At 35.6% G+C, this 21,286-nt stretch overlaps 1 protein-coding gene across 2 annotated transcripts in view; it reads left to right on the top strand.

Annotated features, from left to right (window-relative positions):
- ATF2 (activating transcription factor 2) overlaps positions 1-21,286 on the top strand; it is a 134,697-nt gene that overhangs the window by 81,854 nt on the left and 31,557 nt on the right. The window contains exons 7-9 of one of the 2 annotated variants that reach the window (XM_069068448.1): positions 3,922-4,100; positions 5,856-5,970; positions 8,946-9,032. In XM_069068448.1, coding sequence (XP_068924549.1) covers positions 3,922-4,100; positions 5,856-5,970; positions 8,946-9,032 — 381 coding nt within the window. The remainder of the gene's footprint in view (positions 1-3,921; positions 4,101-5,855; positions 5,971-8,945; positions 9,033-21,286) is intronic. The other variant, XM_069068449.1, reaches the window with a different exon arrangement.

Genomic DNA, 21,286 nt, shown 5'->3' with positions numbered 1-21,286 from the left:
TTTTCAACATTCATTTCCACAAGATTTTGAGTTACATATTTTCTCCCCATCTTTCCCCTACCCCCCACCCCAAAATAGCGATTTTGCTGAATACTCCTTCCCCCAATCTGCTCCCTTTTATGTTCTCTCCCATCCCCCCTCCGACTTTCTAGTAGGGCAAGATAGATTTCTATACCCCAGTGCCTATATATCTTATTTCCCAGTTGAATGTAAAAAAAATAATAATATATAGTTTTTAACACTTGATTTTTAAAACTTTTGATTTCCAGATTCTTTCCCTTCTTCCCTTGTCACCCTCCTGCTGGAAGGAAAAGCGATTCAATATAAGTTATACATGTGTAGTTACACAAAACATTTCCATAGTAGATATATTGTGAAAGACTAACTATATTTCCCTCCATCCTATCCCACCCCCCCACTTATTCTATTTGACTCTGTCCCTTTTCAAAAGTGTGTGCTTCTAACTACCCTCCCCCGCAATCTGCCCTCCCTTCTATTATCCCCCCTCTTATCCCCTTCCCCCATACTTTCCTGTAGGGTAAGATACCCAGTTGAGTGTGTATGTTATTCCTTCCTTAAGCCAAATTCAGTGAGAGTAAGGTTGACCCATTCCCTTTTGCCTTCCTGTTCTTCCCCTCCATTGTAACAGTTTTCTCTTGCCTCTTTTATATGAGGTAATTTACCCTGTTCTATCTCTCCCTATCTCCTCTCATTATATTCCTCTCTCACCTCTTAATTTTATTTTTTAGATATCATCCCTTCCTATTCAACTATCCTGTGTCCTCTGTCTATGTATACATGTACTCATATATACACACACACTCACATGTATTTATATGCATATATACCCTCCTATATAAACGTGTGTGTGTGTGTGTCCCTTCAACTATCTTCCCACTGAGAAAAGTCTCATGAGTTACAATTATTGTTTTACCATTTAGGAATGTAAGTAGTTCAATTTTAATAAGTTCCTTATGATTTCTTTTCCTTGTTTACCTTCTCATGCTTCTCTTGCTTCTTGTATTTGAAAGTCAAATTTTCTATTCAACTCTGGTTTTTTCATCAAGAATGCTTGAAAGTACTCTGTTCCACTGAATGACCATATTTCCCCTGAAACATTATACTCAGTTTTGCTGGGTAGGTGATTCTTGGTTTTAATCCCAGCTCCTTTGACGTCCAGAATATCATATTCCAAGCCCTTCGATCCCTTAACATGTAGAAGCTGCCAGATCTTGTCTTATCCTGATTGTGTTTCCACAGTCCTCAAATTATTTCTTCCTTGCTGCTTGTAATATTTTCTCCCTGATCTGGGAACTCTGGAACCTGGCTATAATGTTCCTTGGACTTTTCTTTTTGAGATCTTTTTCAAGAGGTGATTGGTCAATTCTTTCAGTTTCTGTTTTGCCCTCTGGTTCTAAAATATCAGGGCAGTTTTCCTGGAGAATTTCTTGAAGAATGATTTCTAGGTTCTTTTTTTGATCCTGGCTTTCAGGTAGTCCAATAATTTTTAAGTTATCTCTCCTGGATCTATTTTCTAGGTCATTGGTTTTTCCCATGAGATATTTCATATTGCCTTCTATTTTTTCATTTGTTTGGATCTGTTTAACAGCATCTTGATTTCTCATAAAGTCATTAGCTTCCATTTGCTCCAATTCCAATTAAAGGAATTATTCTCTTCAGTGAGTTTTTGAAATTCCTTTTCCATCTGGCAAATGTGGCTTTTTAAAGCATTCTTTTCCTTATTGACTTTTTGAGCCTCTTTTGCCATTTGAGTTAGTCTGTTTTTTAAGGTGTTATTTTTTTCTTCAGTCAGGTTGTTGACTCTCTTCATGATTTTCTTGCATCCTCATTTCTCTTTCCAGTTTTTCTTCCCACTTCTCTTACTTGATTTTCAAAATCCTTCTTGAGCTCTTCCATGGCCTGTAACCAGTTCATATTTTTCTTGGAAGCTTTTGCTGCAGGAGTTCTGACTTCATTATCTTCTTCCTATTCTATGCTTTGATCTTTTTTGTCCCCAAAAAAGGATTCTATGGTCTGTTTGTGCTTCTTCTGCTTGCTCATATTGCCAGTCAATTACTTGACTTTTGAGCTCTTTGTCATGGTAGAATTCTGCTTCCAGAGAGTAGAGCTTTGTCCCAAATCTCTGGGGGTTTTGCAGTTGTTCTCAGAGCTCTGACGAGGGCGCCCTCTCTACAGACACCACACTGGCAAACTGGCATTTCTCACCCCAGGACCACCGCCAAAGAAAGCAACCTAGATCCAAGCAGTTCAAAGCAAGAGTGATTACCCTCTGAATGGGTGTTTGGCCCCCCTACTATCTGTAGGCCAGGAGATCCTGAGGCAGCCAGGAGGCAGCCCCTGTGCCTTCACTACCTTGCGCCCTAGGGGCAGGGGCCGGACCACTCCCTTCCTTTCCAACTGAGTTCTAGACTGACCTTTTACTTTCTTTTTGGTATTTATGGGTTGAAAAGTCTGGAAACCTCCACAGCTGCTGATGATTCACTCCTGAAGTTTGCTCTGGCCCCTGCTGCCTCCCTGGGGCCAAAACCATAGGGCTCCCAGGAAACTGCTCTCAGCTCCCAGCATACTGCGATAGACCTGTTCTGTCGGTCTGCCAGGCTGCCTTCAGCAGGATATTTGTTTGTCTCTTGTCACTGTAGGTTCTGTAACTCTGAAATTTGTTAAGAGTCATATTTTATAGGTATTTGAGGTGGTTGTGGGGGGAGGTCATGGAATTTCCTGCTTCTCTGCCATCTTGGCTCTGCCCCCAAGGGAGATTCTTACAGCCCCAGTTATATTTTTTATCTAATTTGGGCTGCACTTAGGAGTGTTGTGGACTGCAGTACAGCCTGCACTCAGTGTTTGACACCTCTGATGGACATTACAAACCATACATGAAAATAAAATTTTTTAAGACTGAGATAAAGATGGGGTGGCCAGGTAGCACAGTGAGTAAGAGCACCGGCCCCAGAGTCAGGATGACCTGGGATCAAATCCGGGCTCAGATACTTAGCACCACACCCAGAAATAACTGGCAGTATAACCTCGAGCAAGTTACTTAACCCCAATTGCTTTAAAAAAAAAAAAAAAGAATGAGATAAAGATGAAATAACTTCTCTAAAATTTCATTTGTTAATGATACAAAAACACTGTTTTGCTCTCATTGCCCTGGGAAATTGTCTTTTCCAAGAGAGCTTTGTATTTCCATGGATCATATTCTGGCCAGGAGAAGGCTTCCCCAGGACCAGTTGGTACCTGAAAGGATTGGCGGATAAGGATATAGAACCAGAGATTCCATGACATGATCCTAGATTGAGAGCTAGAAGATACATCAGTGACCAGCCTCCTCATTTTAGAGAAACTGAGATGCAGAAGTAGAATTTCAGCCAGGGCCCTCTAATTTTTTTAAATATGTTATCTTTTCCATTTTACTTTGTTGTGCTGTAGACATAACCATAGGGTTCTAATCTTTAACCAGTATGATGGAGTTGGACAGGACCATTTTAAATTTTGTGTTCCTTTGGCCAACCTGTACTCTCTAGGTTGCAAGTAGGCACTAACAAGAGACTGCTGGTTACAGCTTTTCTAGTAATATTTTGTTTCCTTCTCCTGCTACCCAAGGTTATGGGTGAAGCTATTTATAATGTCCTTTAAGGCAATCCACAATAATAGGAATTCCTTATAGTCTGATATACCTAGTAATTGTAAAAATTAAAGTAATGACCATAGTTAAAGTAATATGTGCCCTTAGTTAATAAAATTAAACTTGTGCTGGATAATAACCTTAGTCTGCCTAATAGGAATAGTAAATAAATGAATTGGCAATGGAACAATGCCCTTGCATTGGTTGTAGTTATAGATCACTAAAAAAAACTTTGGGTAAATTTAACAATTGTTTTTCTTTATCCTGCTGTTTAATAGGAAGTATCGTTGCCACAGACTGCACAGCCCACATCAACTATAGTTCGTCCAGCATCACTACAGGTTCCCAATGTACTGCTTACAAGTTCAGACTCAAGTGTCATAATTCAACAGGCAGTACCCTCTCCAACATCAAGTACTGTCATCACCCAGGCTCCTTCCTCCAATAGGCCAATAGTGTAAGTGAGGTCATTTGGTAATTAAGTGACATATATTATTACCTTTTTTTTCTTTATAGAATTTATAATTTCTTTCATTCATTTGGATGTTAGGGTAGGGTGTCAGGACAAATTTAAAATTTCAGCAAAATTATTTTTTAATTAGTAAATAATGTATTCCATAACACCCAATACATTATAATTTTACCTTCCTGTCCTCTTTTCTCCCAACTTTAGAACAAAAAATAATTTGTAGGACAAAATTAAAAACGTATGTCATAAAGGACTTAAACGCCATGAAATGTTGTGAAGGGCATTGAAAACCAAAGAGATGATTTTGTATGTGATCTTGGAGGTGAGAAGAAACCACCAGATTTTATTGAATAGGGAACTGATGTGGTCAGAGTTGTTATTTAAAGGAGGATCATTTTGATAGCTAAGTAGAGGATGAATTGGAGTGAAGAGAGCATTAATATAGTGAGAGAGACTTTAACCACAAGGCTATTACAATAGTTGAGGAGTAATCTCATCAGGATGTGCACCAGGATATGCCATTATGGGGGTAGGGGATATATAAGAGGCTAGTGACATAGAAACAGCAGGCCTTGGCAATTGATTGGATATGACATATGAAAGAATGAAGAATCAAGATAATATAAGTGTTAGGAGCCTATGTAACAGGCAAAATAATGGTACCCTCACTAGTATTAAGGAAGTTAGGAAGAGGAGAGGTATTCAGTTTCATTTTGGGTATGATGAGTTGAAGGTGTCTACAGGACTTCCAATTCAATATATGAAGTAGGCAGTTGGAGATGTGTGATTGATAGTCAAGAGAAGGATTATGGCCATTTATGTAGATCTGGGAATTATCAGCATAGATGATGATAATTAAATCCGTGGGATTGATGAGATCACCAAGTGAAATAAGATAGAGGGAGAAGAGGGCCAAGGACAAAACCTTGTGGGGGAGACACCTGTGTTTGTACGGTATGACCTGAATGAAAATCCAGCAGAGGGGACTGAAAAGGAGCAATCAGATAAGGAGGAGAATGAGGAGAGAGTAATGTCATGAAAACCTAGAGAGAACAAATTATGGAGGAGAAAAGGGCAGTTGACTATATCAGAGGTTGCAAAGGGATTACAAAAGATGAAGATTGAGAAAAGGCCATTTAGGTGTGACAGTTAAAAGATCATTGATAACTTTGGAGAAAGAATAGTTTCAGTTGAATGATGAAGTCAGAAGCCAGCCTGAAGTTGAGAGAAAAAAGGAAATGGAGGGATTGATCATAATAGACTTAATTTTTAGCGCAAAACAAGAGATATGGGAAAATAACCAGCAGGGAAGAATGGATCAAATGAGAGATTTTTTGAGACTCAGGGAGACATGGACATGTTTGTAGGCAGTAGCAAAGTAGCCAGTAGACAGGGAGTGGTTGAAGAAAAGTGAGAGAATGGAGCTCATAAAAGAGGGAATGTGCAGGAGAACACTGGAAGGAATAGAAATACTAGTGCATGGAGAGAAGAACTGTCTCTTTGAGACCAGGAGGAAATGGTGATCAAAGGCTTCTCAGATGATAAAGAGCAGATAAGAGGGAGCTCTTGGCAGATGTATGCTTTTTTTTTTTCCCAAATAAAATTGCAGTAGTTTCAAAGACTTTTTTAAGGTTGGCTTGATAATAAATAATTTAGTTTTGAAGCTGTATTTTTTAACAAGATTACCTTTTTTCTCTGCTTTCTTTTTATTTTTCCTTAAATTTTCTTCATTTTGTTTCTCAGTCCTGTACCAGGTCCTTTTCCTCTATTGTTACATCTTCCTAATGGACAGACTATGCCCGTTGCCATTCCTGCCTCAATTACAAATTCTAATGTACATGTTCCTGCTGCAGTTCCAGTAAGTTTGAAATTAAAATATAATTTTAGTCTTTTTGGGGGGTCAGCGAAAGGAATATTAGTAAAAAATAAATAGAAAATGTGTTTCAAGACTGATCATTTTTATTAGGAAGTTGTATTATAAATTTTTTTTTAAAAATAATTATATGGTATTGGGGTGGCTAGGTAATGCAGTGAATAGAGCACTGGCCCTGGAGTCAGGAGGACCTGAGTTCAAATTCGACCTCAGACATTTAATACTTACTAGCCGTGTAACCTTGGGCAAGTCACTTAACCCCAATTACCCTGCCTTCCCCCCTCCAAAAAGGAAGAAATATATATATTGCAGAGAAATTTTGGGTTAAAATACTTTTTTCAGAGTCACCTAGATGATGTAGTAGATAAAATGCTGGATTTGGAGTCAGGAAGATCTTAGTTCAAATCCAGTTTCAGATACATACCGTGTTTCCCCCGATAGTAAGACCTATCCCGAAAATAAGCCCTCCCCTTACTGTGTAAGATTCCTCTAAAATAAGCCCTATTGAGATTGCTACTGTAGTGAAGGTGATCCCCTGCGCTACACACTACATTATGGTACCCTCTGTATGCACCCCCCCACCGTGAAACGCGCGCCGCGCTCCGAGCTGCATCCAATCAGAGCTGCAGCAGTGAGCGCGTCATCCTATTCTTCCCCAGTGATTTGCTTATTGAATAAAGGTACATTTTTTTGTTCACATTTACCTGTTTATTAAAATTGCTGTCAATGTTCATTAAAATAAGCCCTCCCCTGAAAATAAGCCCTCTGGTGTTTTTCTGTCCAAAAAAATAATAAGACAGTGTTTTATTATCGGGGAAACACGGTAGAAGTTATGTCAATTAGTCAATCAATAAACATTGAGCACTTACCATGTGCCAGACACTGTTGTAAGCAATGGAGACACAAAGAAAGACAAAGAATATATTTCTTCCCTCATGGAGCTCACAGTCTAATGGGAGAGACAACATGCAAACAACTATGTCAAAACTATACCAGGAAATAACAAATGGGGGAAGGCACTAGATTTAAGAGGGATCAGGAAAGGCTTCCTGTAGCAGTGTGATTTTAGCTGGGATTTGGAGGAATCCAGGAGGGTTGTGAGACAGTCAGGGAAAATGCCAGAATTGGATGATGGAGTGTCTTGTTTTAGGAGTAGTGAGGAGAGGCTAGAGCCACTGCATCATAGAATATGGTTGGGGGTGGTGGTAGTGGTGGTGGAATTTCATGTGTAAGAAATCTGGAAAGTTGGGGGGAGGGAAGGCTTCATTTAGAAGAATTTTGAGCATCATACAGTATAGGACACTGGGTAAGTCATTTAATTTGATCTGTGCCTCAGTTTCCTTATCTGTAAAATAGAAATAATAATAGCTCCTACCTCCCCACGTTTTTGTGAGGATGAAATGAGATGTTTGTAAAGTGCTTTGCAATCCTTAAACTGAAAGATAAATGCTAGTTGCTATTATTGCTATTAATATTATTAAATTTGAGTAGTTAGGATTTCTCCTATTTCTCATAACTGTATGGTGTCTTGACAGATTCTTAGAAATATAATGGACCATAGAACATTTCTTTTAGCTTTTCCTTCATTGGTAGGCAGCATAGTAGAAAATGGAAGGCCAGTCTTGGAGTAAACCTGGGTTCAAATCCTGCTCAGTCTAGGACTACAGCCAAGTCTCATGCTTCAGACCTTTCACTAGATGAGTTACCAGGCTGCCTTGGGGAGGAAATTTCCATATAGGAAGTTCCTGTACTGCTAAATCCCAGACCCTCACCATGACCACCGCTTTCACAAGTAATAAAAAGGAGAATTGAAGTTATTCTACATCCAACATTTTTTTAATGATTTTTTTCTTTGCTTTCTTTCTCTCTCTGTATATATGTGCATATATAATATATATTTCAACTGTTATGTTTCTATGTGTATATAATATTCATATGCTTGTTAAAGCCAGATTTTTATTTTTAAAAGTCTGTTTAAAAGATCACTGTTATTGAGTAATACCAGTCAGCCTGCAAAATGAATTTAGAAATTGTTAAAAGCATCATGCTTATGTACATTTTAATGATAAAGTTGAGAATATAAAGTCCCTATGACTACTTCAGTAAACAATAAAAATTATCCTAAAATGCTAAAATTCAAACTATAGTAGAAGCAACCTGAGTGTAGTACACTTTGGCTTTATTTCAGTTTACATCAGCATCAATAGATTTAATCAAAAAGAAGACTTCAGGTTACTTAAAAAAAAATGTCTATGCAGCTCAGTATTTGTAGTCAGCATAATGGTTGGTGACAATTATTTTAATAAAGATTGAAAATACAATTCAGTCAGATAGAGATGTCCTTCATTTAATGAACTACTAGCAGTAAGTAATGGGGACATAGCAGCTAATCTACCTCTTTAAAGCCAATGTTATATCTAATCTTGCAAGGATTATCTTGGGTTGAGGGAGAGATAGAGGTAACCATTCCATTAAACTTTTCAGAGCCAATATTAACTCTGCCCTGGTTGCTTCTGGATTCTCATAAAGGCTAATTAAATGTCTCATAAAGGATAATTACATTTATACACTTAAGATATTTTTAAGTGATATACTGTTTATATCAAGTTTTAAGGTTTGAGTACAATTCTGAAAAATGTGTGAGAAATTTTTTTTTTTGGCAAGAATACATAGTGAAAATTATGGGACTCAGTAATCAGGACAAAATGACAGGGTGATAAGAAAAAGTATGGTTTTTTAATTAAAAAGGAAAAATTATGTATTTGTATGTCTGTGTGTGTGTGCATGTGTACGTGCATACATATGGATATATACATATTCTCAGTTGCTAATAGGTTTAGGGTGAGAGAGATTCTGAATTTTTTGATACCATATTTATTACATTACTTATTGTATAGGTAGAATGAGGTTTTTACTTATATATTCTGTAGAAGAAAATAAATTTTAACATGTTTGCACAGCTTGTTAGACCTGTCACCATGGTGCCTAGTATTCCAGGAATCCCAGGTCCTTCTTCCCCACAACCAGTACAGTCAGAGGCTAAAATGGTAAGTGAGGTTTTTAAAAATTTCTTTTTTAAGTTTCCTTTGAGTCTGTTGTGGATCTTTTTTTTTATGTAATGGTGTCTGATTTAAAAGTGCCATGTAGTCTCTATAAATGCTTTAGTCTGAAAGATTTTATTTTGTAGAGCATTAGAGAAGAGACTAAATTCTTCGAGAAGATGAACTGCCCATAAAGTATGGGCTGATTCAGAAGATGCAGGCTCTGCTCTGAACTGCACAGCATTAAGGCCACCTTTTACTGCTATGTGTTGATTCAAATGTTCTAAATTCCCTTGCTCCTCCTGGTGGGAGCTGTTTGCATTGCAGCAGGAATTTAGCACGTTTTCTCCTAAGGAGGTACAAATGTAATATTACTAAAGTTACACTAATCTTTGTCTCCTACAGGAGAAAAATTCACAGATATTCTATATATTGGTTAGTTAAATTGTTGAAATTATATTAAGAAAAACCAGAATTTTGCTTTTGTCACAGACAGTAAGAAATCTAGTCAGAAAAAGCAATGAGAAGAGCACTCAGCTTGGAATTAGAAGGCCTGGATTCTAGTCCTATCTCTGCCATAATCTTGATGTGTGACCGTAAGCATGTCACTTAACCTCACTGAGTTTGTTTTGTCATCTGTAAAAATCATGAGATGATAATTGTAAATTGTTCAGCATAGTGCCTGGTACCTAGTAAGTGCTATAAAAATGTTAGCTTATTATAATATATTCTTGTATATAGGTACACATACTTATATGCATGTATATTCATTTATACTTGTATGAGCCATTTGTTACACTGGAACAACAAATGCAATATGTTCCAGCACAATAAATGGTTTATCACATTGATTTAATAAATGATTTACCATTCTGGTGGAATAAATGGTTTATTGTGCTGGTGCAGTGAATGAAATATATTGCCTATATAATAAATATAGGTATATAAGCATTTTATAAATATAAAATGTAAACTTTTATTTAAAAAATTATTTATTTTAAAAAATAAGGTGATTTCTTAAGTTCCCTTGCTAAGAAAGTTATGATTTGATGATTTTTTTTTAATCACCATGCAGCTTAGACATTTCTGGGACAGTTCTCTTTGCCATAAAGAAAAACTCTCAGGGAAAGCATTTTCCAAATTTACTTACTAATAGAATATTTTAATAGTATCTTTATCCAGCTTATATATACATAAGGTGTGTGTAAGGTATATATTAGGTAAATTCAAGAAAAAGAAAGACTCACGAAGGTTATTGAACACCTTTGTAATTATATAGAAGACAGGAGATTCAATCTGGGAAGGAGAAATTTGGGTGGGCTTGAGAAAAAGTTTGAGAGCTCAAACTGATGGAGGAAGACTAGAGCTGGAGGAAGAGGAAGACTTCAGCTGGATGTGACTAGTTATTAAGATCAGAGATTCTAGTGAAATAAAGGAAGTGAAGTTAGGCATGGCAAGTTGCTAAAAGGTAAAGAGCATAAATCAAGGTGAACAGTGAAAAGAGCACTCAGCTAAGAACTGGAAATCCTTAAATTAATTCTAAACTCACAGACATACCCAGGCAGTTTGCCCCAGCCTTCTCTAGGTGAGCTGCTGACAAGAATGACAAAGGACTAAGGATTCCACTTCTGAAAGATAAGGAAAGCAGGAATAATTTTGCATTGCCCTGCATAGAGTTTGCAGTAGTTTGGTAGTGAACATCTGACTTTTTCTCAGAATGTGTTGATCTCCCTTCAAAAAGAGGAAATAAAAGAACTTGAGAAATGCTCTCCACTCTCTTAAGTTAACTAGGATGATGAAGTGTTGCTTACAAAAATGGAAGAAGCACTTAAGTGTGAAAAAAAACCACCAAAAAAAGCATCTGAAGGAGGTAGAGGGGAATCCTTACTTGTGTCAGTAGATTTCAGTGTAGAAGAATGTCATATAGCGTGGAAAAGGAAGAAAAAGGCATTTCAAGCAAATAAAAAATATAAAGCTGAGGCGGCTAGGTGGTGCAGTGAATAGAGCACCAGCCCTGGAGTCAGGAGGACCTGAGTTCAAATGTGGCCTCAGACACTTAACACACTTGCTAGCTGTGTGACTTTGGGCAAGTCACTTAACCCCAATTGCCCTCCAAAAAGCAAAATATATATATATATATATGTAAAGTTCTTTCCAAAGAGAGAAGAGCTGGATCATCTGAGAAAATAAAAGAAGAGGAAGAGGAAGTAGCTGCTTGACCTCCAATAAATAATGACTGTCAGTTGAGAGATCATCCGGTTAGTTTAAATGTATTATCCTAGACCTCTTCAGATTTAGTCAAATTGAAGAGCGTAGGAGGGAGGGAAATTTGATTATATATATTCAGCAAACTAAGTACCATATCAGTAAGTATTTACTTTGTGCATTCACTATCCTAGATGCTGGGGGGGGAATACATGTACAAAAACTAAGCTTTCAGTGAGCTTTTATTCTGATGAGGGAGACAAGTACATGCAAAATACACATATAGTGTAAGTAGAAAGAGAATAAATACAAATACATAAGATAGTTTTGGGGGCTCTACCAGTTGATGAGAATAAGAAAATTTCTTGTAAAAGTTGTTACCTTATCTTCATCTTAAAAGAAGAAAGAGACTGTAGTAGATTCTGAAAAAAAAAAATTAACAAAAATCCACCTTCTCTGAGTCCCACTCATCCTTCCACCCCATTGAAAATGGAAAAACAAAAAGCCTTTTGGAATGTAGTTCAAAATCGTTGTCCAGAATGGCTTAGACCAGTTTACAGTTGCACCAAACATGCACCGATATATCTAAATTCTCATATCGCTTCTAGCATTTGTCAGGAGTTGTTTTGATTTAATTATCCCTAATTACTTGAGATTTGGAGCTTTTTTTCCCTTGTGGCTGTAGATAGCTTGAATTTCTTCTTTTGAGAAGTGTCTCTTCATATCCTTAAACAATTTGTCAATCTGAAAATGGTTGTTAGTCTTATACATTTGACTCTGCTTCCTGTATAGCCTGGAAATGAGATCTTTTTCAGAGAAACTTGCTGCAAAGTTATCTACTTTCCTTCTGATCTTATCTGATTTTGTTTGAGAAAACACTTTAGTTTTCTGTTATTAGAATTGTTTGATTTCTGTGATTGGCTTTGATCCTTGTTCATGAACTATACCCCTGACTATACATCTGAAAAGTATTTTCTTCCTTGATCCTCTAATTTGTTTATGTTGTTACCTTTTATGTCTAAGATACGTACCCATTAGGAGCTTAGCTTGGTTTCTATGTTGAGCTATTAGTCTATACCTATTTTCTACTATATTGCTTTCTAGTTTTCCTACCAAGTTTTGTTGAATAATGAATGTTATGCCAGTACCTGGGATCTTTAGGTTTGCCAAATACTAGATAACTGTGCTCGTTTGTTGCTGTAATCATGTACCTAATCTAGTCTACAAATTAGTCTCTCTTTCTTACCCACTGTTAAATTATTTTGATAATTATTGCTTTCTGGTTTGAAATTTGGGTTTGTAGGCCCCCTTCCTTCCCACTTTTTTTTTCATTATTTCCCTTGATATTCTTGACCTTTTGTTCCTCCTTTTTTCCCCCAAACTCTATAAAATAATAATTTGCCAGTTTAATTGGTGTAGCATTGGATGAATAAATCAATTTAGGTAAAATGTCTTTTTTATTATATTGATTCAGTTTACACATGAACAGTTATTATTTCTTCAGTTACTTGGCTCTGTTTTTATTTATGTAAATAGTGTTTTATAGTTGTATTCATATAGTTTCTTTGTCTGTCTTGGCAGGTAGACTCCCAAGTGTTTCATAAAGGCTTTTGAAGTAATTTTAAATGGAATTTCTCTCTTATTACATCTGGATTTTACCAATAATATAAAGAATTGCATGGATTTCTTTTTGTTATGTTTCAATTTCTAGGGATCCCTACGGAAGTTTTCTACTGTGTCATCTGCAAAAAGCAAAATTTGTTTTTTTTTTTGTTCTTGTTCCCTCCATTTCTTTTTCTTACCTATCATCATAGGTAGCATTTCTAGTTGTATTATCAATTAGTAATGTTGGTAATAGATATTCTTGCTTTGCCTCTATTCTTAGTAGAAAGGCCTTTAATTTATCCTCATTACATATAGAGCTATCTCTTAGTTTTAAATAGAAAGTACTTATTATATTAAGGAAAGATCCATATATTGTTATGTTTTCTAGTGTTTTTTTTTTAACAGAAATATGTGTTGTATCTTGAAAAAAGCTTTTCTGCACATTTTGATAGAATCATGATTTTTTTTTTTAATGTTGATATTTTGAAGTGTAAAATGGAACTCCAGAAGAAAGCTAAAATATGTGACATTGTTTTGGGGAGAGAAGTATATTACATGCAAGGTCTTTACCCACGTAGAGCACAATATGTTTTTAAATATAAAAATAAAGTATGGAGGCAGCTAGGTAACACAGCAGATAGAGTGCCAGGCCAGGAAGCAAGAGGACTCATCTTTCAAATCTCCCCTCAGACATTAGCTGTGTGACCTGAGCAAGTCACCAGTTTACCTCAGTTCCTCATCTGTAAAATGAGCAGAATGAAAAACATTCCACTATCTTTGCTAAGCCCAAATGTGGTCACAAAGAGTCAGATTTTTTTTGTTTTGTTGCAACACAACAAAGAAGGATGTGGTGATAATTCTGTAAAATTTCAAAAGATTTAAAAGAATAAATGTTGAAATCACCATAGGTTATAAAAAAAACAAAATCAAAACTACTTTCAGTAGTTTTCTCTTGATAGTTGAGCTTGATATTTGGCAAATAATTGCATTCTTTTTCTTCTTCATTTAAAAAACCCTGTATATTAATTTCATCTTGTTTTGAAATTGCAAAAATTAGGTGAGGGGGAAAAACCCAAGGAAAAAAATATAACTGAAGAGCATAGTGTTTCCCAAAAGTTCTCAGCTTTCACAGTTGTGTTCTAATGTATGTGATTTAAAATATCCTTTCAGACAGTCACCTGTCTACAACAAGTAATTACTGATGTTAGGTAAGAAGAAGAGTGCCATGATTACAATGGCTAGAAAACATGTGACCCACTTATGTAGATAGTTATTCATCTTGGATTTCATGTCCAGAATTTCCATTTATTTTATAAAATTCGTTAACAATATACTCATTTGCCAAGATTTTCTGATCACATTAAAACCAAAGAGGTTGTTGGCATTTTGCGTTCAAAATAGAGATAATGAGCACCCATCTCAGTTATATACCATACTCTTCAAAGTTGTGCTTCTTAAGAAGTCAAACAGCAATTTGGGAGTATGACATGGCTCCGTCATTCTTGAGGCATATCTTCTCATTTATTTTTTTCCCATCTATCCCCCAGAGTAACAGGTTTCTTTACTCATGAATGTGTTCTTTACTAGTATGAAGTTGGAAATGTACAGCTTTTTATAATATAAGTGGTATTCTGTATTATGGATATGACATATAATCAATCACATTTGCATATAACTAGGACACTATCAAAGGACCTTACCCCAGAGATTTTGCTGCTTCAGGTTAATCAGTGTATCTATCAGTGTTCTTGCCATTTTCTCCTAAAACATAGTCTTAAATTAAACTTCCTTCTTTATGGGTATGAGAGATCACAATAGAATGTCCTAAACCATCAAGTTTATTGCCATCATAATTATGCATTTTGAAATAAAAGAAAGCTATAGTTCTTGTGGGGACATCTCTGACTTGATTTTTGAACTTAATACCTTATAGGAATTTCATGGTATATTTTATCTGTCACTTTATCCAGGTAAATACCACAGTGGTTTGTGCAGACTGTGTGCTGCTCCAGCACCTATGTAGAAAATGCTCCAAGGAGACAGCACAAGAAAGTGTTTCTAAGCATCTTTGTGGAGCTCATAATCTTTAAATGTTGTTGCTGTCATTGTGAGGCTTACATTCCCTTTCCTTCAGTGTAAAACCCACCAGATGGGCTGAATTCAACAGTTCTTACTTCCCCTTTCTTCCTTCTGTAAATACCCTTTGAAAGATCAGGCAGATAGGAGATATACTGCAGGATGGAAGGACAGATGCCTTCTACTTTTCAATGAAAGAAGGAGTAGAAGCTGTAAGTTAGAGTCTAATGGATTGGCTTTGATTTCTTTCAAAATTTTATAATGTATTATTAAAAAGATAGTTTGTGAATAGATACAAAAAGAAACAGTGATCAAAGGCACATCGTCACTTCCTTCATCAGGAACAGGTCATGCTGGATGAACCTGATTAAATTTTTTTTTTGACAGTGCTACTACAAGATCAGAGTTTGACTTACCTTTTTTTTTTTGACTTTTTTAAAAGCATTTGATGACACCTCTCATCCTCTTGTAGAAAAAGGGGAAATGTGATTAACAGTATACTTAGGTGCAAAATAGATAGAATCTGTCAGCAAGCATTTATAAAGTGCCCCCTGTATGCCAAGCACTGTGGAAATCACTGGGGAGATACAAAGACAAAAATGAAATAGCCCTTACTCTAAGGGAGCTCTCATTGTCTCAGGGACAGGCAACAGCTTGTGCATTTGTAAGACTATAAAAAATGAAATCAAAATAAATGCAAAGTAGTTTAGGAAGAGAAGGAGCTAGCATTTGGAAGGTCAAAAAAGGTTTCATGGGAAAGGTAGTGTTTTGAATTGAGTCTTGAAGGAATTAAATGATTGTGAGATGAAAGTGAGTAATGAGCACATTCCAGGCATGAAAAGCATCCAGTGCTAAATCAAGAGAGGGAATGTCATATGTAAGGAGTAGCCAGAAGGAAGACTATATGGTTCTAATATCACCTTGGATGTTTTAATGTCACCTTGAAAATAGAGTCACAGTGGAATGATCCAGGCATCCATCCTTAGCATAATTCCATTTAGCATTGTTATCAGTGACTTGGATACAGGTACTGAAAAAAATGACCAAAAGCTGACAGGTGTAGCTAATTTACAGGTTGGGAGAATCAGGATCCAAAAAGATCTCAATAATTCAGTCACAAATACTCGTTAAATGTTTGCTATGGATTAGGTTCTGTGTGTAAAGTATTAAGGCAAAAGTGAAACAGCCCCTACTTTTGAGGAGCATAGAGTCTAGAAAGGAGAGACAGTGTATATCTCTAAAAAGAAACAAGAGAAGGGGGCAGAGGATTTGTAACTAGAATAGAAGTGGTCTTTCAGCTGAGGCTTCTTGAGGGAAATTAGGAGTCAAAGATAAAGGGATTAGATTCCAGGAATAGAGCCAGCCAGTGTTATGGCATGGAGTGCTGTGTGTGAGACAAGAGTAGTCAGTTTGGCCAGATTACTACTTATGAAGGGGGCTGCTGTGTCATATAACCAGAAAAAGAAAATGGGACCAAATTGTGAAGCACCATTTAAATTATTTGAGTATATATTTGTTTCTAAGAGGTATTAGAGAGCCCCTGGAGTTTATTGAATTAGAGGAATGATTTGTTAACACTTCAAGAAAATCACATTGTTAACTGTGTGAAGAATCACTTGGAAGGGGAAAAAATTTCATCTAAGCTAACCAAATAGCAGGTTGTTGTGATAAGAGCCTGAAATAACTTGTAGCTATGTCAGTAGAAATGAAGGAAAGATATAGTAGAGGTAGAAATGACAAGATCTGGCAACTGATTGGATATGTGGAGTGAATGAGATTGAGGAGCTGAAAAGGATAATGATCTTTACCAGGATTGAAAACCTGGATGTCTGGAAGAATATTCATGTTCTAAACAGAGCAAAGTTTAGAAGAGTGATAAAGTTTTAGGGAAAGATAATGAGTTCTGTTTTGGATATATGAGTGTATATCCTTTTCAGTAATGACGACAACAAAAAGTGATGTAATCCTCCAAGGTAATTTCATATTCTACTAATAATCTTTCATCATTGAGGCTCAAAATAACCACAGTGATATTTTTTGCCTGAAAAAGCTCCAAATTAAAAATAATACTATAAATTATAATTATAGAATATAAAACTTTATTCTCCATATAATGATGAAAACTAAATATAAGATTATAAAATTAAATATAAAATGACTAAATTATTTCATGTGGAGTGTTCTGTAAGTATTAAAAATAATTCAAGAAGAACTTATATGCTTACTGTTATCTTAAAAGACTTCATATTAAATTTCTTCATTTTATAGATGTTGCTGAATAACTTTTTGGGGGGGGGGCTTTTTGGAGGGCAGTTGGGGTTAAGTGACTTGCCCAAAGTCACATGACTAGTAAGCATGTCAAGTATCTGAGGCCAAATTTGAACTCAGGTCCTCGTGACTCCAGGGCTGGTTCTCTATTCACTGTGCCACCCAGCCGTCCCTGTCATTAACATTTTTAATGAAATAAGTTACAACTTGGAATATATGTAACCAAAAATATAATGATCATATATAAAGGTCATTTTGATGTTAAAATTTTTTAGTTGGATAACGATTTGCATAAATATAGTTCTACATCACATTTCTGTATATTAATTTAAAATAAAAATAAAACGAAAATACTCATAACACATGGTAGAAAATGGTAGGAGAATTTTACAACTTCCCAAAGAGAAAGGAAAAAAATTGTATTTTGGCCATTTAACCACTTGACAGAAATGAATACCCTTTTATGATATAAAATCCTTATGTACTGGCTAATGATGGGCATTAATTTAAATAATGTTCTTAATTAATATGTTGCTACATTTTTAACAATGTTTATATATAAACATCCAGAGTCAGGGAGATGTGAGTTCAAATATGGTCTCAGGCATTTAATAGCTGTGTGACCCTGGGCAAGTCACTTAATCCCATTTGCCTTGGTTTCCTCATGTGTACAATGAGCTGAGAAGGAAATGACAAAACTGCTCCAGTATCTTTGCCAAGAAAAAACCCCAAATGAGGTCACGCAGAGTCAGACACAACTGAAAAGACTAAACAACAAATTTACAAACTTCTCTTTTTAAAGAATGAATCTCTTCAGATGTTTTTCTTCTCTTCTACCATTGGCACAGATGCTACATTCTCACAGAAACTCTCCTGAACAACTGAATGATGAGTGTTGCCAACTAGTTCATTTGAAAATCTGCCAGATAGAACAGTAACATAAATGGAGGATAACTATAAATTGGAAAACAGCCTTAATGCCAGAGAAAAAGAATTATAGTGTTTGTTTCTACAGCTCTTTTTGATGTTTTCAACATGGCTTATAATACTCATGCCTAGCAATCATGGTTTTCAAATTGCCCAGTCTGACATTTGTACTGCACAAAAGCAAATTTACCATCTTGGTCATATGATTACACAGCTTATAAGGTATGGTTACAGGGTAATGGAACAAGGGAGTTTATTCTGATGGAACATACAGAACACAAATGAGAATATGTGCATGTATCTGACTATTGGTTGAGATTTGGTTTGAGGCTAAATGTTGAACCCTTGTGGCAGTTTGGAAACAACTTGATGACAGGTTGAGAAACTGTGAGAACAAGTTCTTAGAAATAGTAAGATTTTGATGTAATCATTACCCAGAGTCATTGTGCACATCATCAGGAAGGTTTCAGATTGCTGCAGAACTAAACCTGCAGTGCTTCAAATACACATGGTAATTGTTACAGAGGAAAAAATATATTTGTAATTTAACTGGACAAATATCTGTTGCTTAAAGCATTATTAGAGACTTTGTAGCGAAAAAGTCTGTCATGGTGAACTCCCAAAGTGAAGTGAGGGGATTCTCGTTCAGGTACATGTGTTGGACTCTATTGCCCTGCTTGTTTCTCATGTCTGAGAATATCTGAAAAATAGCAACCCACACAGAGATATAGCATGTTAAGATTTGCAAAGTGCATTGCTCACAATAGTGCTGTAAGGTAGACAGAGCTAATAGGATTCCAACTGACTTTAATACTGCTCAGAGGAAAACATAATTGGAAAAATATAGCTAAACTTGAATTACTCACTCTTCTCCTCTTATAGTTCAGATAATAAATGATTGTGATATACTTCCTTAATGGTTAACTGTCTTGATTACTAAAATTTATAACCTGGAGAGGAAAAAGAAACTTTTGATACCCATTGTATAGTATATCATTATGGGTTGATTGATTTACAATGGAGGAAGAAAGTAAAGAAGGTATAGGGAGAACAAATTTCCCAAAATGCTTATTTTTAACACTAGAATGACTAGACTGCCAGAGTCCCTATTGTGTCAATTGACACAAACATAATTTTATTTTAAAATAAAAATTATCATTTTACTATCTTCTGTTTACTTTGCCTTAAGGATAAAAAAAGTACACTGTGTCCATTGATATAATTTGGTCCTTCAAAATATTCTATTACTCTGATTTTCCAAGTGTTTCAGAATAATTTTAGTAATGAATGAGGTAGTCATTTGAGAAAAAACAGGACTTGACTAGAAATGTTTACAAATTGTTAATTTTTAACAAAATATACCTTAGAATGACTGAACTCACCTTCACTTTACATGTACTAAGTGAAGTACTGTAAGAAATTAGACATTTTTTTCTTAGGTGAGCTTTCCAGAAAGAATCATTTATTAAATTAATGTTACAAAATAAGGGAGTTTATTTTTATCTTATATCTAAAAACTAATGGGGCGGCTACGTGGCGCAATGAGTAGAGCATGGGCCCCAGAGTCAGGAGGACCTGAGTTCGGTTCCGGCCTCAGACACTTAATACACACACACGCACGCACGCACGCACGCACGCACGCACGCACACACACACACACACACACACACACACTACTAGCTGTGTAACCTTGGGCAAGTTACTTTAACCCCACTTGCCCTCCAAAAAAAATAAACAAAAACTATTAAAGATTAGCTCCTCTTGAGCTTAGTTAACCAAGAAATTAGATTTATAAGAATAAATCATAAAAATGCTTTCAGTGTTTAAAAAAAAAACCTTACACATAAAGCTTTCATCACTTCAGGTAGGAAGAGTAATCAATCCCTCATTGAAGACACAAAAATAGCAGTAACAGGAGATGTAGAAAGATTGCTACCCTTAAAATTTAATAATCCAATTAGATTTCTCATTAAAACTTAGCTAATATGTATAAACCATATTTAAGTGATTGCTTGTCATTTTTAATTGAGATGGTAAAAAAAAAAGATACTTAAAAAAATAAATAACCAGAAGACTATATCTGAATGTTTTAGGTTTTTTTATTTCCCATAAAAAAATATTAAAAAGAATCAAATTGGAGTTGTTACAGAATAAGAATGGTAAATTGAAATACTTTGGTTATAACAGTACAGTTTTAGATAAAAACTGTTAAGGTATAACAAAGAATCTAGAATGGGGTTACCCGGTGTAAGGGTACATACAGGCTCACTAAACCTGCACTTTCATTTTGGTGATCTCAGAATTTATCCAAATTAGGATGTAGCATTTTTATTTTCTAAATGAATATTTTAGAACACTATAATTATTTCTTTTTTGAAACATTTCCATATGAATCTAGTTTTTTTATGAGTTGATATTGAATACTTTGTAATATTAAAATTCTTTTATACAGCATTTTAAAGAGCATGTTTATACATAAGTACATGTATGCATATATAATTTTTTGTTTTCATGTTCTGATAAAATATTTTATTAATGCGTGCAAATCTTAACTTTGACTTACATCTTAATGTTCTTCTGTAAACCAGCATTTTTTTCTTGAATATGTAAATATGACAGGTCATCAGTAGAATTCTAAGCCTTTGTGTTTTCTTTAGATATTATCATTCACACTAATGCTATTGATATCTTGTTTAATATATTTTCTAAGTATAAGGATTGTATAGGAACTCAGCTTTTGATTTCATTCATATAATGAGCTGGGGAGAGGTGAGTGATTGACTAGAAAGATAGGGTGACTATAGGTTATGGAAGGTCTTGAGCAGGGGTGGGCAACCTGCAGCCTTGAGGCCACATGTGACCTTCTAGATCCTTAAGTACAGCTTTTTGACTGAATCCGGATTTTAAAATTAAAGATCTAGAAGACCACATGACCTCAAGGCCATAAGTTCTCCACCCTGGTCTTGAGTGTTAAGGCAAATGAATGAATTTAGCTCAATAGACAGTAGGGTGCCACTCAGTATTTTTTTAACTAATGTGTGGAAAGACCAGATTTGTGCAGAAGAAAGATTAGTTTTAAAGGATGAAGGATGTTTTTACATTAGGAAGAGAGGGCCAGAAAGAGCTGTTAGGAAGATACTGCAGTAGCACAGGAAGTTGATAATGAGGTCCTTATAGTA

Source organism: Petaurus breviceps, unplaced genomic scaffold (genome assembly GCF_028583685.1).
Source record: "Petaurus breviceps papuanus isolate PSGF00001 unplaced genomic scaffold, PetGlider_PUasm1.0 90763, whole genome shotgun sequence".
NCBI classification, from domain to species: domain Eukaryota; kingdom Metazoa; phylum Chordata; class Mammalia; order Diprotodontia; family Petauridae; genus Petaurus; species Petaurus breviceps.
Note: the sequence above shows the minus strand (reverse complement) of the source record. Positions and strands in the feature narration are given on the sequence as shown.